The sequence below is a fragment of the Antennarius striatus genome, chromosome 12 (assembly GCF_040054535.1).
Source record: "Antennarius striatus isolate MH-2024 chromosome 12, ASM4005453v1, whole genome shotgun sequence".
NCBI classification, from domain to species: domain Eukaryota; kingdom Metazoa; phylum Chordata; class Actinopteri; order Lophiiformes; family Antennariidae; genus Antennarius; species Antennarius striatus.
Window position 1 is genome coordinate 8440147 of NC_090787.1, and position 15500 is coordinate 8455646.

The 15500-nt window shown below is 39.6% G+C and overlaps 2 protein-coding genes across 3 annotated transcripts; both read right to left on the minus strand.

Moving 5' to 3' along the window:
• Positions 1–570: 570 nt before the first annotated feature.
• On the minus strand, positions 571–5740 carry LOC137605308 (UDP-glucuronosyltransferase-like). Its single transcript, XM_068329878.1, has 5 exons — positions 4665–5740; positions 3854–3985; positions 3682–3769; positions 2973–3192; positions 571–1944 (listed from the first exon to the last, which is right to left on the minus strand). Exons 1-5 carry the CDS (start codon positions 5523–5525, stop codon positions 1662–1664), a joined length of 1584 nt encoding a protein of 527 aa, XP_068185979.1. The 5' UTR covers positions 5526–5740; the 3' UTR covers positions 571–1661.
• A 5027-nt stretch (positions 5741–10767) lies between these two features.
• Positions 10768–14889, minus strand: LOC137605382 (UDP-glucuronosyltransferase-like). Of its 2 annotated transcripts, none has more exons than XM_068330038.1 (5): positions 14626–14889; positions 13461–13592; positions 12409–12496; positions 12089–12308; positions 10768–11613 (listed from the first exon to the last, which is right to left on the minus strand). In XM_068330038.1, exons 1-5 carry the CDS (start codon positions 14860–14862, stop codon positions 11331–11333), a joined length of 960 nt encoding a protein of 319 aa, XP_068186139.1. In that variant the 5' UTR covers positions 14863–14889; the 3' UTR covers positions 10768–11330. The 2 variants fall into 2 exon arrangements, with proteins under 2 accessions (XP_068186139.1, XP_068186138.1); XM_068330037.1 differs by having other exon boundaries at positions 10769–11613; positions 14002–14889.
• Between the last annotated feature and the right edge of the window lie 611 nt (positions 14890–15500).

Here is a 15500-nt window from a genome sequence, read left to right on the forward strand (position 1 = left end):
GCCAGATCTGGCCCACGGGCCTTGACTTTGACATTTGTGCTTTAGACTCTAGAGTCTAGCGGTTAGGACTTGTGCCATGCTCCTACTTGGACTGTATATACTTATATGTATGTACTATATGGACTGCTTCACGCTTGTCCTGCTCTGTAAAGAGATCTGACTCATTCAGCACACTGGCAGAAATTATACTGTACATTTTGGCAGTGTGTGGCACACAGGATGTCACAGCTCTATCAACTTTTTCAATCTGGTGAATCAAGTGAAGTTGCATCTTTATTAGAAATGCCTCGTCCAATATAGGCATCTTTAAAGAGCATATATATTATAAAAATAAAATGAAAATTTAACGACCCTTCATTTCTTAAAGCTTAAACTGCTTTATTCAAGTAGAGTTTAGACATTAGAGTTATCTTACCAAGCACATACACATTCAGCCATATGCTGGAGATCTAAGTTGGAGTCACTTCCTGATGAGAAAAAGAATCAGCTGTTGAACTCATTCTGGACAGACAAACAAAAAAGATAATGCTCTGCTGTCATCTAGTGGTGAAAAGGACCAAACAGGTCAACTGAGATAAACTAAACTTCTGTTTTATTACAGATGCATCACACCATCGATTCAAACATATTTTGTTTTTGTTTTTTTCAATTATTATTATTATCAATCTGCGGGACAGAAAGGAAATTCATGTCAAAAAAGTCCCTTACACAACTATCTAGGTAGTATTGACACAGAACAAAACTTCACCAAGGCAGCTCAGTTTTACCACTGCACCTAAAAGCAGAGGTCACGTCATCATCTGATCATGGTGGTATCGTTATTACTTTTTCAGTTATTTAAGAGAAACACTAAGATGAACTAAACTCATTCAACTGCTGTCATAAAAACATAGATTTAAAAGGAAACAAAACAAGGAAGATGGGCCCAGTCCTTCAGGTTGGTCAATAAGTGGAGCCATCTCGCTGTGTGTGTGTGTGTGTGTGTGTGTGTGTGTGTGTGTGTGTGTGTGTGTGTGTGTGTGTGTGTGTGTGTGTGTGTGTGTGTGTGTGTGTGTGTGTGTGTGTGTGTGTGTGTGTGTCTGTGTGTGTGTCTGTGTGTCTGTGTGCATGTGTGTGTGTGTCCAATTGTCATGTCCTCTTGTGTGATTTACATACATAAAGAAATACATGATACATGAGTTCTGTGTTGTGAATTATGTACATTATTTATCATTCTTTATGGCTTTACTTTAAAGTGTTTCCAGACATACATCACATATTTTGTTTATTCTCATGAATTATATTGTTTACTATTATTGATTCAGGTACAAACCAAACAAATACACGCGTCCATCTCCAGGGAAAAGTTTAACATTACTTGACATCAGAGTTTAGTACCCAGACATCTACTCTTACTCTGGAGACTTTACAGTTACAAGGAATTACAGTTGTTTGTGTGCTTTTTTTAATAACCTTAAGGCATTTTAAGGTACGGTACTGTCTCATTGGTAAGTAGTTGTCACGCAATGGAACAAAAACTAGTAGGGCAAGCACTGACCTGCAAAACACCTGCAAAAGAAATAAATGCTAATATTTTCACTGAGATTATATAGGTCTCAGTATTTGTTTCGAACCAGCACAAAAACCACTTTTGCATTGTGGTGAATAGTGCAGTAGGATCACTACTCTCTCTTTTTCTTTGTAGTCTCCTTTCTATAACACCTTCGCTTGCAGAACAAAAAACACTTGAGTGTCAGCCACAGGACAGTTAGGAGAATGATGAATAAAAAGCCGAGGACATCCAGGGAATGGTACTGAACCCAGTTTAACTCATGTGCAGCTACTCGTAAGTGTGCCGCTCCTTTGTGTCTCATGACAAACTCAGTCCAGAAAACAGCCAGGTCCAAAGGCTCAACGGGACGGTCCAGGTGTTTCTGAGACAGCTCCAACATCTTCTCTTTGTAACTGGGAGTAAAAGTATTGTGATACACGATGAGTTGAAAAACTGATCAGACTACATTAATAAAACGGTTATGCTAATGAAATTAGTTTCTATAATGTGAAACGTTCATATCAGTATAAAAATAGATTAAACTGCAAAAGAAGAGTTATCCTGTCTTTAAGCAACAGCTTTCACATATTGTTAAACCTTCAAGTACAAGATACCCCATTAACAACTAAATGAGAATCGTTTGCCAATACAATGCAAGTAAATATCCAGAATCCAGTTCATATGGGTACAGCAACTGTTACATAACACATATAGAAAAATAAAGTATAAATTTTATTTTGCCTAACTTTGACATATTTTAGACTAAAAAACAATGCTATGTGTGCAGTCCAAAATTCAAATTAAAAGCCATTCTGTGGTGCAAACTGTTTTTCCACTGTAAATCTCAAAATTAGTCTACTACAGTCCATAATGGGCCGGTGTAGAAAATCTGAGTCTCATATTCTTTAGTTAGCTGCAAGATTTATAACACAACTAGCAATATACAGTAGATAACATTGACTATGTGGGTTACACTATTGGTTGTGCAGGACTGTGTGCAAGGATACGATCGCCATCTGCTGGCTGAACTCAAAATGTAATTATTAAAAAAAAAAGAAAAGAGTTGAGTCTGTCTATACAACTGAACACAACAGTAGCTAATGTTGCTTTTATTTTGCTAGAAATTTCCTCTGTCTATGATCCACAGACATTCTCACAGTCGCATCAGATACAGTCAGGCCTATAAAGGACTTGATAGATAAATAAGTACTGAAGACAAAACATTGCCTCATTTAAGCTATTGGTTTTTCTTTTTGTAGGTTTCTTGGATTTTATAAAATGATTTTTTCTCATATTGTTTATCAGGCATAAACATTTAACTGACATAACTTGAAATGTTAGAATGTGCTATCAAAAATAGGGAAGTATACATAAAAGCTAACTAAACATGAATGGATGAAAAAAGGAGAAAAAAGAAAGAATTCTATGATTTTCATCTTACCTTTTGTCATGGATGATTTTTTTTAGTGCATCTAGTAGCTTTTCAGTCGTCACATGATAAATATTAAGTTTCTCTGCAACACCGCGGGACACCATGCGATGCACGTTGTCCCCTTGATCCCCAAACAGTGGGAACATCAACATGGGAACAGCATTACAGATACTCTCATAGATGCCATGTGTACCTCCATGAGTGATGAAGACTTTAGCTTTGGGGTGAGCTGAGAAACATAAAAATCATAGTTACTTTCATTTTTTTAGATACTATATTAATCTCCGAAGGGAAATTATTTAGTTGCACACTCTTTCACACTGTTAGCTATGTCAGGCATATACAGTATATAGTGTGCAGGCCTGTAACACAAACACTTAGGGGGCCTGTGGACATGCAGTGTGGGGTAGGTGGAGTGGTGAGCCGCTCCTGCGTGGTGCCCCCTAATGAGCAACTTGTAAGGGGGATGACACCTTGCTCAAGGGCGCCTTGGCAGTGCTCGGGAGGTGAGCTGACACCTCCAACAGTCAGCTCTCAGTCCGAGGTTGCTGGGTGGGCGCGGGAATTGACCCGCCGATCTTGGCAACATTGGATGACCTGATCTACTGTTAAGCCATTGCTACCCAGGTCAAAGTGATTGTTAGCTGTATCATTAGAATACATTCTGAGTGATGAGGATGGTAATATTGCACCTCATACGTTTTCTGGATAAACCCACCTAGGAGGTCGTTCTGAGGTAACCATTCCATTAGTCTGACATTCTTGGGTGGTTCTTCAGGTGGGACTCCGGTGTACCTCCACACAACCTGACACACAAACCTCTTCATTTTTACTCCCTAATGTATAATGTATTGATTGATGAAATGAAGGTTTGCTAGGATTACTGTTACCCTCTGGGGCATTTGTCGAAAGGCATCAAAAAACTGTTTAGTCGTCTCTGCTGGCATATCGGGAACCACTGAACCAAAAGTTAAGACAATAAAGCCATAATCGCCTGACTCATTCACAAACTTCTCCAAATCCTGTAGAAAGAAGAGAAAAGACAAAAATGTAAGAAAGATTTATAATCCTGATTGACATTTACATCTGTAGTTATAGCTACCATATACTGGTCTAATAACAATGTGTAATATGTAACAGATGATAGATTTTAAAGTGGAATCACTGTCAATTCCTGTATATCAGGAAACTGTTACACACTACTTTACATGTAATGGGCAGATATCATTAAGCACAGATACTCAAAATGTTGTAATGCTACAAGCATGATACAGGTATATTAGCTTTTACAGATAATAGCACCAGGTTCCTTGTTTGAATTCTTATAGACTCTGCTGGTCAAAGTCCAAAAATATTTCTTGCTTATAGTTCACACCCCATCTCCGGGCAACTAAGTAAATGTAAGTCCCGTTTTCATTCTCCTTTGTTCGTCTGATTTGCTGCTAGATGATCCGCTGCTTGTGGTGGAATGTTTGCTGCTAGCTGTACAATCAAATGAGCTTGAGAACAAAAGCAATTGGAAGTTCTTACAACTAGATGAAAATTAATATACGGTCATTACAGTGAATACAAAACTAATGCTTAGGGTTTCTTTTATAGGATGCAGTATACTTTTTATTATTATTATTATTGTAACACAATTTAAATGGCCTCAGTGCAAAAAGAAGTATTTAGTTTGACATACTTTCTTTGAATACTTACCATAGGCAGAGGAGATTTCTTCGCACAGTTGATTCCTCCAATAAAAGCTGTGTTTGGCATGACTGGTTTGGGCCACTCAAAAACAAAATCATGTCTAAGCAGCCAGAAAGCACCATGACTGAGAAGTTCCTTGTATGTTAAAATGTCCCCTAAATACCTACTGACTAAATCATCAAAATGGTAATACATTAACCTGCACATGTAGGACTCCACAATAGACATAACCAAGTTTTTGACTCTCTGTGGGAAAGTCATGACATCTGTATTACTAGAAAAGAACACAGGAACATAGGAAGGAGGAGATGGACACTGGTTAGCTTTTGACACCAGGTCACATGGAAGTCCATGCAAGAAATAAACAGCTGGGATAGAAAACATTTGAGCCACAACTGGGCCACAAGGAAGGAAGGGGTCTGTAAGCACAATATCAAAGCCCTCCCCCCTCAGTCGACTCATTACAGGCTGGTTGTTCAGCAAACTCTCACAACCTTTCAGCTGCAGCGAAGTATAGTTCACCAAACGCTCCAAATCGACAAACATGTCTGTAATTCCTGGTGGTTTAAGGAACAATCCATTCATCATTGTTTTCATATTTCCACCCAGATCAGCTTTAGTGAACGGCACTTTGTAGATCTCAATCTTGTAGCTTCTGGAGCTTTTCATCAACATACTGTTTTCAGGCGCCAGCACCAACACTTCATGGCCCCTGTGGCTGAGCTCTTCAACCAGTATCTTCATGCTGAGCCAGTGGCTCCCGTCCACAGGCAGAACCAGTACCTTTCCACCCTGAACGGACCCCAGGCTACAGCAAAACAGCCACACCACCAGCCAGAGGATAGGAAAACACACCCTCCTGTTCATGTTTCCTGCCTGTGTTGTCAGTAGGGTTGCTGTAAAAGCCAGTTGCAGCTCCTGTTACACTGTGCCTTTAAGTCTAGCATGTGTGTTTAAATGTTGAGGTTGCGTGTGGGCGTAGTCTTCAAACATAACCAGAAGGGAGAGAGAGGGTGAAGCAGTCCAATGGAGCACCAGGAGACCTCCTATTCAGGGTTTGCTTCCAATCAATTATTTTCTCATCACACTTCCCCCTTATGTAATTTCTACTATATTTTGATTGAGATATTTTTTTTAAAAAAATGCAAGTGATGTCATGCAAATTTTAATTTTTGCAAGCAAAAAAAACAAAAATTTTGCAGGCAAAAAAAAATCATTGCTGGCAACATTTCTGTATGAGTGTTGTGTATATGATAATAAAGCCTGGATTGACTGATTGATGACTGATTAAAAAATAAGAAGATAAAAGAAATCCAACCAGTGTTTGCTGTAAATCCTTTCAAATATTATCTTGTGAACTAGACAATCAACACTTTTAGGCCCTGGTTGTGTTTGTGGCTTGTACTGTATATAGTTGAATTACAATGAGCAAAAAAGAAGCTGCCTTCATATGAGTCATTCATCGTGTTAGCTGTAAATTGTTACATCTGAAATCATTTTCTTAAGCAGTTAACAGTCATGGCAGCCCTGCCAATTTGTTTCGTGATGATAGGTATGAATTTTTCTGTTCAACCCGGGTGTTTATTTTGCCAACACCCTCCCTTTTACCATTGTTTTGATTTTAGGGTCTTAAGTGACACGCACACATGTACCAGTTCTCATTGTCAAGAGACCAGTGGCGTGCAAAGCCAAGATCAACACATTCCTCTATATAGATAACTTGAAACAGGTTTTGGTCGATGGATCAGGGTGCCTACTATGTTTTTTATGCAAACTCTTGCGTGACTAAAATTTTGCGCAGGTTCAGTTTGGTTTATCACTGTAAACTTGTTTTCTAACTCAATCTCAAGGACCTGGTAGATGCAAATCTATCAGGAATATATTTTTTTCATCTGGCTGATAACACATTTTTGCCAGTCCTCTGTTCCCGAGGTAGCTGATGGCTGGTCAGCTGTTGCGTACATTCTTGTGTGTTTGTCGCTCCCTGTTTCCTGCTTTCCAGAGAGCCAGTTTGACAGAATCAGTGCAAGGGGTCACACAGTGTATCATCCTTTTTTTCCCTTTCAAAGAACACTCATATTTGTTTGGTAAAGTTCTTTACACCGAATACCCTTCTTGCTGTAGCCTCCTGTTTATCCAGGCTTTGGACCAGCCTACTGCTGGCACTGGCTTATGCACCCATAGAGCTGCAGATGCCTGGAATTGAACCCTGGGCCTCATACATGCAAACCATGCACTCTAAATTTAATGACTGAGTGGAATACTTTATGCAATTTGCCATCATATCATGTTATTGCTGTCTGAAATTTTTGAAATACATACAGAAACAATGAAAGTATGACAATGGCACAAGAGGAGCAGTTCAACTTCAAAGTTTTAATCTACAAGTCCAGGAAGTTAGAACATCAGACAAATAAATCAAATAGGAAACAAGCAAATTTTTTACACGGAAACACAACAACAGGAATGATGAGGAAGAGACAAGTTACTGAGGATTCAGCAGAGTATGTGTAGGGCGAGACCTTTTGGGAGATGGGTTCCAGGTGGCTGCAGCAACACAGGTGACGGGAATGAACTGATTGAGTGGGAGCAAAGAGAAACAACACTGAGGCCCTCAGTGAGGGCAGGAGGGAGAATTGCATTTGAAAATTCAATGGGCCCGTTTCATAAAGGCAGAGTTAACAAACCCTGAGGTAAACCTGTGGTTCTGGGTTGACTTACCCTGAACTTGGAAAACCAGGGATTTCGATTTCACAAACAATGTTCAGGGTTAGTTTTGTTAACCCAGAGTAAGTTGACCTGCAGTTTAACAGGCGCCACAACTCGAAAAAAAACAAAAAAAAACATCCTCAATGGAGCACCGATTCAATGATAAACCATGATGACGGACGAGACGTGCACCGCATCGTTTACGGTAGTCGGAGTACAGATTTTAATTTATGCATATAAAGACCTTCAGGACATTTTCAGAACAAAGAGCAACAGCGATGCAGCTTTAAAGAAGAAGGAGATGTCGTGGGAGTGAATTACTGCTCGGGTTAATGCGTACGTTTAATCGTACAGTAGTCTTTTGCACTCACGGTAAAATTGCGTAGGTTAACGGCTTGAATAATAGTTTGTAAAAAATTTTAGGTGCAATCCAGTGCGTTGGAGAAGATCACATGTCAGCAGCTGAGAACAAAGTATAAAAAAATTATTCACACAGGTCAGACTTCTGCATCATCTCATTACTACTTCTGTTGGGTTTTAATCTCGGGCGATGCACCTAGTGCAAGTTTAAACTAAAATCTTCACTGGACTTTCCTGTATTGATACCTTTCCTCTGGTACCCAGAGGTGAGTAGAACCATTCATAGACTGTTCTTCCTAGTCACACTACATAGTTTTACATTGTTAAAGGTTTTTTGGGTTATTGAATTTCAATTTGCTATCACTTCCCCAGTTACTCTACTGTGAGGGGAAAAAATGATTTTTTTTTACATCTCTGAGGGAGCATCCGTGCCCCAGTGAATGCCTGTTTGTCCAAGTTTTATCTTGTTTGCAGGTCCAGCAATGAGGTCACTCATCCCACTTGGCATGTCAACATGGTGTGAGGCAAAACCCTGGCTTTGTGGTAGCATTTCATCCTCCATGGCGGAGGATGTAAAGAGTTTGTTAATGCTTGCCTCATCTATTTGCAATACAACAGCTCACACGTAGCGCCCTCTGGCCTCCTTCAACCGCTGCCTGTACCTCATTGCCCATAGCCCCACACGGTCCTGGACTTTGCCACTGGGTTGCTTATCTCTGAAAGTTATATGGTCATTCCCACGGTGACTGACTCGTTCTGGAAGCTGCTCACTCATACGGTGCATAAATTACCCTCAACTCAGGAAACTGCTTCCATGTAATTTTCCTGCATGGGCTCCCCTATGATGTGGCGTCTGATCAGGGGACCCAATTCATCTCACATTTTGTCCTGAGTTTTGTAGCCTCCTTGGAGCTAAGGTCAACTTGTCATCTGGTTTCCACCCACAATCTAATGAACGAGCTGAGAGAATAAACCAGGAGCTGAAGATGGGTTTTTATTTCTCTCAGCCCATCTTCCTGATCCAAACACCTTCTGTTTCATTTTTTTATATAGAGAAACAATTAGTTGGTGTTAAATAAGAGGATGCAGAAGACAGGGTTAGATGGAGGAAACTGTTTCGTTGTGGCGACCCCTGAAGGGAAAAGCCGAAAGGAGAAGATGATGAAGAAGAGAAACAATTATGTACAGTGACAGTAATGAATATTGTGAAATGTAAAATGTAATGTGAAAAAAAAAATCCCTTGATGTGTAGATTAAAGACATTGCAATTCATGACACACTTGACATATGCTGTGATTTTACCTGACATGTTAATATAATTTATGAATGCAAAAATGTGGGGTGGCTGTGGTAAGAATGTCATCCACTTGTCAGTGGTTCAAACCCCAACGTGCCTCCCAAGTGCTTGAAATGGTCTATTCACTGCTCCTCGGGGATGCTTCAAATGCAGAGAAAATGTTCTCTTCAGGGATCAATAAAAGTACTCAATTTTTTTTTTTTTAAAAATGATTGAATGTTGCAGCAAGCCAGTGACTCAAATAGTGGAGCGGTGAAATGCCAGGTGGACACGTGTGACCTGGGGGTACATGCAAACTACTGTTTACTTTTTCATTGTGGTACCAGAATAAACTGTAATTGCACATTTGCTTCAGTAGGTAGCAAGCTACATATGTGTGTTAACTTGAATTATTAGAGTGCTGAGGAATTATTAGCTCCTCTGCTATGGTGTGAGGTTTCTTGCAGTGACCACACACACACACACACACACACACACACACACACACACACACACATCAAAGAACATGCAAAGAATGGGAGGTGCAACATATTTTCTTCTTTCTGGGGAGGTTTAACAGGGAACATTTGAGAAGCACTGCAGTAACATCATTACTTTCTTTGTAGTCTTTTTTCTAAAGCACTTTTGTGTGCACAACAAGCAACATTTGAGTGTCAGCCACAGGACAGTAGGGAGAATGATGAACAAAAAGCCGAGGACATCCAGGGAATGGTACTGAACCCAGTTTAACTCATGTGCAGCTACTCTTAAGTGTGTTGCTCCTTTGTGTCTCACGACAAACTCAGTCCAGAAAACAGCCAGGTCCAAAGGCTCAACGAAAAGGCCCAGGTGTTTCTGAGACAGCTCCAACATCGTTTCTTTGTAACTGGGGAGCAGAAACATCGAGAAATTAATAGATGAAGAACTCAATGTATCCCCACAAATGGCTCCACCTTCTCTTTGTAACTCAGAGTACAAATATCAAGTAGTTGTAAAACTGTTTTCAAGGTAGTCTATTTGCTCAGAGAACAGCACATATAACATAGCCCCCCCTCCCGATTACATATTTACAATGACATTTGTCTGTGCACACATCAGGAGTCTCAGGTGCATCCACTGGCCAACAGATAGGCTGGATTAACACTGTGGCCCACTGGGACAGGTTGACTGATGACTGCTGCGTGCACACATCTGAAGATCATTTCAGCCATTAATAGCCTGTAACCTTTTGACATAGGGTATACTTTGGCAGATTTGTGTCCCTGGAGGGAAAGTCTTCTTTTCTCTGTAAACCATCATCTTGAAAATCAGGGGTTGGAGTGTTAGAATCCCACATAGAGCAATGTTACCTTAATCTTCCCCCAAAGTGACAGATAAAAGAAGTTGAGGAATAGTCAGGGGGAAAAGAATAATCACCCATTGAAGTTAAAACTGAACTTGTGTGCTGAAAACTGTATGTTGTAATGTACCTGGACTGAACCTTAGTTGTGCTTATACACCTTGTACTTGTACAATTATGATTTTTACAAATGACCTTATTCTTTTTTGCTTGTAATTCCTTTTCATAACAGCATGCACAGGTTGAGTTTACTTTGCATGATTTCAATAACTTTAAATAATATTTTTAAATGTTATACAGAAGGAAACTTATGTTGTATGATTTCTGTGTTACCTTTGGTCACAGATGATTTTATTGAGTGACCCTAATGACAGTTGTTCATTAGGATAGCCATGCCACTGAAGTACATACAGTGAGACATTTTATTTCACATAATTTCACATATTTCACATAAATCTACAAGCAGCAGTATTTGCTGACATACTATATCATCAGATATTTCTTTTTTAGCAAGACTAACTTGGAATTTATCTAAGGATTGCAAAATGACCATTCACAGTGATAAAAGGCCACAGGTTCCCTGGGACAGTTGGGATGGCTGTGATATTGACAAACTTCACTTTCCACTGCATTAATGATCTAAAGTGAGTTTGCTTGAGAGATGTGAAAAGCATGAGAAACAAGATATCTGAACAAAGATTTAGTCCTCCTGACTTAACTTCTGCTAAAGCTTAATTATGTTTTGCCCCATGTACTGTACATAATGGATAAAATGCATTTGAAACAAAGAATCTTCATATGAGCAAGACTAGCAAAGCATCTACTTTTTGAAATAATATCACAATAAGGAAGTATCTCAAGTCTATTTAAGATTTTTATGATTTATTTATTGTTAGTGAAATATTCACACAAGCACGCACAATCAGTGAAAAGTTAAAAAAAAAGTTTGCTGTTCACACATTAAACAGTCAATAGTGCTGTAGGATCACTACTCTCTCTTTTTCTTTGTAATATTCTCTCTAAAACATTTGTGTTTACAGAACAAACAGCATTTGGTTGTCAGCCACAGGACAGTGAGGAGAATGATGAACAAAAAGCCGAGGACATCCAGGGAATGGTACTGAACCCAGTTTAACTCATGTGCAGCTGCTCTGAGGTGTGCTGCTCCTTTGTGTCTCATGACAAACTCAGTCCAGAAAACAGCCAGGTCCAAAGGCTCAACGGGACGGTCCAGGTGTTTCTGAGACAGCTCCACCATCTTCTCTTTGTAACTGGGGACCAGAAACATCTTGAGAAATTAGGAGATTAAGAACTCAATGTATTCCCACAAACAACATTGGTAAAACTGTGAAACAGACCATAGATTTCTAAGATATAATGTGAATTACTTAACTGAGTTTAACGCATAGGGTAAACTAGCAAATACATACAGTGACCTGGGGCCTATACTACCGAGTAAGCTCTAACAAACACATACTTAAAATAAAGCATAGCCTGATATATAGCTCAGATATGTAAAGTCATTGAATTTCTTTTTCAATGTGCATGATGGAGATTTTACACCTAGAAACACACAGATGTGGCTCCAAACATTTATTTGTTGCAGGAATACAAGGAAAACAGGTTCGTCTTGACATCACAAATGAAGCAATGTGCCGGCAGAATCAGCATTTGACTATTCATATAAAAACCCATGAACCACCTTTACTTTAATATCAATGGAGTATTTCATAATTTCCCTGTTACCTTTGGTCATGGGTGATTTTATTTAATGAAGCCAGCAGTTTTTCAGTTGTCACGTCATAAATACTGAGTTTTTCGGCAACACCGCGGGACACCATTCGTTGTGCGTTATGCCTCTGATCCCCAAACAGTGGAAACATCAACATGGGAACAGCGTTACAGATACTTTCATAGATGCCATGGTTCCCTCCGTGAGTGATGAAGACTTTAGCTTTCGGGTGAGCTGAGAAACATAACAGCCACAATAAGAAGTTCAGTTGCTAGTGAATGGTATAATAAGTAGATAATACCAGCCAATCATTCATTTGTCTGGATAAACATACCTAGGAGGTCATTCTGAGGTAACCATTTCATAAGTTTTACATTTTTGGGTGTATCTCCAGGTCTTACTTCGGTGTATCTCCACACCACCTGAAACACAAACCTCTCAATTTTTATTTGTAATGTATTCATCAATGAAATGAAGGTATGGCATGTTTACAACAAGGTAAGGTAGGGATCGAAGTCCACTTGGTTCAAGGTGATTATAGATTTTACAGATATGCAGAGGTAGAAAATCTTTGGAAAATATTGTTAATGATTGTCGTACTTGTATATGTAGCATAGAAATTAAAGAATTGTATGTTTCACCTGAAGAGAAGAAAATATACTGAACAAGTAGTCCATAGAGTCCTTTGTAAAGTCTTGATGTACTGTATGTTATAGGATTGTGCCAGTGAATACATTTAGGACCATATGTCTTGCCCTGTGCCAAGCAATACGTATGGCGCTACTGCTATTTTCATGCAGAACCATTTCTGACCCCTGTCTGACCATGATCATGTTAATCTTAAAATGAGATGTGGTCATTGATTGACCAAAATCTGTCATAATGTAATGTCATAATGTAATGCCTGAGCAGTGGATATGTAGAATTTCCTCCGGGATTTATAACGTATTTATCTATCGGTCGGTCGGTCGGTCGGTCGGTCGGTCGGTGGGTGGGTGGGTCTGTCTGTCTGTCTGTCTGTCTGTCTGTCTGTCTGTCTGTCTGTCTGTCTGTCTGTCTGTCTGTCTGTCTGTCTGTCTGTCCGTCTGTCTATCTATAACATGGCATTTTCCCCAATATCTTAGATAAAGATTACTCTGAGGATGCACCTACAAACTGTATGTCCACAAACGTATGTACAGTTCATGGGGGCTTGTTAGCATGATGTCGTTTATGTCACTACAGCAAATATTGCTCAACATTTAAACAGCAAAACTAAAGCTGTAATAAATGTGACAGGACAGAGAAAGGTCTCTGATATATGTCCAGAGGGAGTTGGACGCAACATTTAAAATATGGACTGCATATCATTCCGACTAAGCCCTCAAACTGATAATATATTGTTACCCTTTGAGGTATTTGGTGAAAGGCATCAAAGAACTGCTTGGTCATCTTCTCAGGCATGTTGGGCACCATTGACCCCAGGGTAAAGACAATGAAGCCATCATCCCCTGAGCCATCTACAAACTCCTGCAAGTCCTGCAGGCAGGTTAGAAAAGATATGAAACATTACTCAACAATTACCGGTATGTGATGAAGATCTTCTTGCAGATTCTTTGTATTTTAGGATACTAATCATCATATCACTTTCATCTGGAGATAGTTGTTGTGGTCAAATTATTTCCAAGGATAATGAAGGGAATTCTTTTGATCAAAATTGTTTTCAGTCCAACTTTTGTTTACTAGTATGTTTGTCTAAATGATCTTTTAGAAAAAAAAATGCTAGCTGTTTTTCTGGTTTCTGGTTTTCAGTGCTGGGTTTTTATCAAATCAGTTTAAGGGGCGCCAAAACAAAGCAAGTGTGTATGATTGGGCTGAAGTATATTATGAAGTATATATGGAGTATACTGTATATTTTTATGGTGAGTCTGCATACTTTCTCACTCACTGTTGGCAGAGGAGATTTCTTTGCACAGTTGATTCCTCCAATAAAGGCAGTGTTTGGCATGACTGGTCTGGGCCACTCAAAAGCAAAGTCAAATTTGATCATCCAGAAAGCACCATGACTGAGAAGCTCCTTATATGTTAAAATGTCCCCTAAATACCTACTGACTAAATCATCAAAATGGAAATATGTTAACCTGCACATGTAAGATTCCACCATAAACATGACCGTGTTTCTGACTCTCTGGAAGAAATTCATGACATTTGGATAGTCAGAGTAGAACACAGGAACATAGGAAGGAGGAGATGGACACTGGTTAGCTTTTGAATCAAAGTCACATGGAAGTCCATGTGAGAAATAGATAGCTGGGATAGAAAACATGTGAGCCACAATTGAACCACAAGGAAGGAAGGGGTCTGTAAGCACAACATCAAAGCCCACCCCCCTCAGTCGACTCATTACAGGCTGGTTGTTCAGCAAACTCTCACAACCTTTCACCTGCAGAGAAGTATAGTTTACCAAACGCTCTGCTTCGATAAATATATCCCTGATTACTCGTGGCTTGACAAACAGTCCAACCTTCATCGTATTGAAAACCTTATCCAGTTCAGCTTTAGTGAACGGCACTTGGTAGATCTCCGTCTTGTAGTTTTGGGAGCCTTTCATCAACAGGCTGTTTTCAGGCACCAGAACCAACACCTCATGGCCCCTGTGGCTGAGCTCTTCGACCAGTATCTTCATGCTGAGCCAGTGGCTCCCGTCCACAGGCAGAACCAGTACCTTTCCACCCTGAACGGACACCAGGCTACAGCATAGCAGCCACATTACCCCCCCCAGAATAGGAAAACACAACCTCCTCTTCATGCTTCCTGTCTTTGCTGCAAGCTGGGTTGTTGTAAGAGCGGGTGGTGAATGAGTAAGTACTTTAATTCTCCCAGGGGTTAATGTTGGGATATTCGATAACCACAGTAAGAGTGTGTAACAAGTCCCAGTTGTCAGACTTTGTTCCCAGTTTGTCATGTGACTTAACTGAGTTTGTCTTTTCTTTGTTAATTTATTTATGTTCCTATTATTTCTTTCATCATGCAGTGGAAGTATAAATACTGTATGTTCATCCAGTGAACATACAGCAGTTAAATATTTTCTTGTGTCATTTATCTATTATGTTAGTGGAAATATTTTGTTTGATCTGAAAATTATTTCCTCCAGCAACACATGATGAGTAAATCAATTTTCTTTGTTTAATTTTACTTTTGAAAATGAGACACATGGTTAATGATTTAATGGATTCAACCTCTCTTTGGCTCATGGACTGTAAAGGGTTACCTCCTTCTCCAATCAGTTTGATTGATCAATACCAGAGAAGTAGGGGGCTCGATAGAGATTTAAAAAAAAACGGCCCAGGAAAGACTGTGAAGTAATGTGTAGGAAAAGAGGGATGATGTCAGTTTAGTGACATAGAAAAACAAGCTTTAGGACAGGACAGTCATGTGAGAAAGGAC

Excerpts from the sequence above, each read along its gene's own strand:
- LOC137605308 (XM_068329878.1), bottom strand. The coding sequence starts at position 5,525 with ATGAACAGGAGGGTGTGTTTTCCTATCCTCTGGCTGGTGGTGTGGCTG. Across the intron at positions 3,770-3,853 it reads TTCGACAAATGCCCCAGAGG|GTTGTGTGGAGGTACACCGG; the intron begins GTAACAGTAATC and ends TTTGTGTGTCAG. Across the intron at positions 1,945-2,972 it reads AAAATCATCCATGACAAAAG|TTACAAAGAGAAGATGTTGG; the intron begins GTAAGATGAAAA and ends TTTTACTCCCAG.
- LOC137605382 (XM_068330037.1), bottom strand. The coding sequence starts at position 14,862 with ATGAAGAGGAGGTTGTGTTTTCCTATTCTGGGGGGGGTAATGTGGCTG. Across the intron at positions 12,497-13,460 it reads TTCACCAAATACCTCAAAGG|GTGGTGTGGAGATACACCGA; the intron begins GTAACAATATAT and ends TTTGTGTTTCAG. Across the intron at positions 12,309-12,408 it reads ACCTCAGAATGACCTCCTAG|CTCACCCGAAAGCTAAAGTC; the intron begins GTATGTTTATCC and ends TATGTTTCTCAG.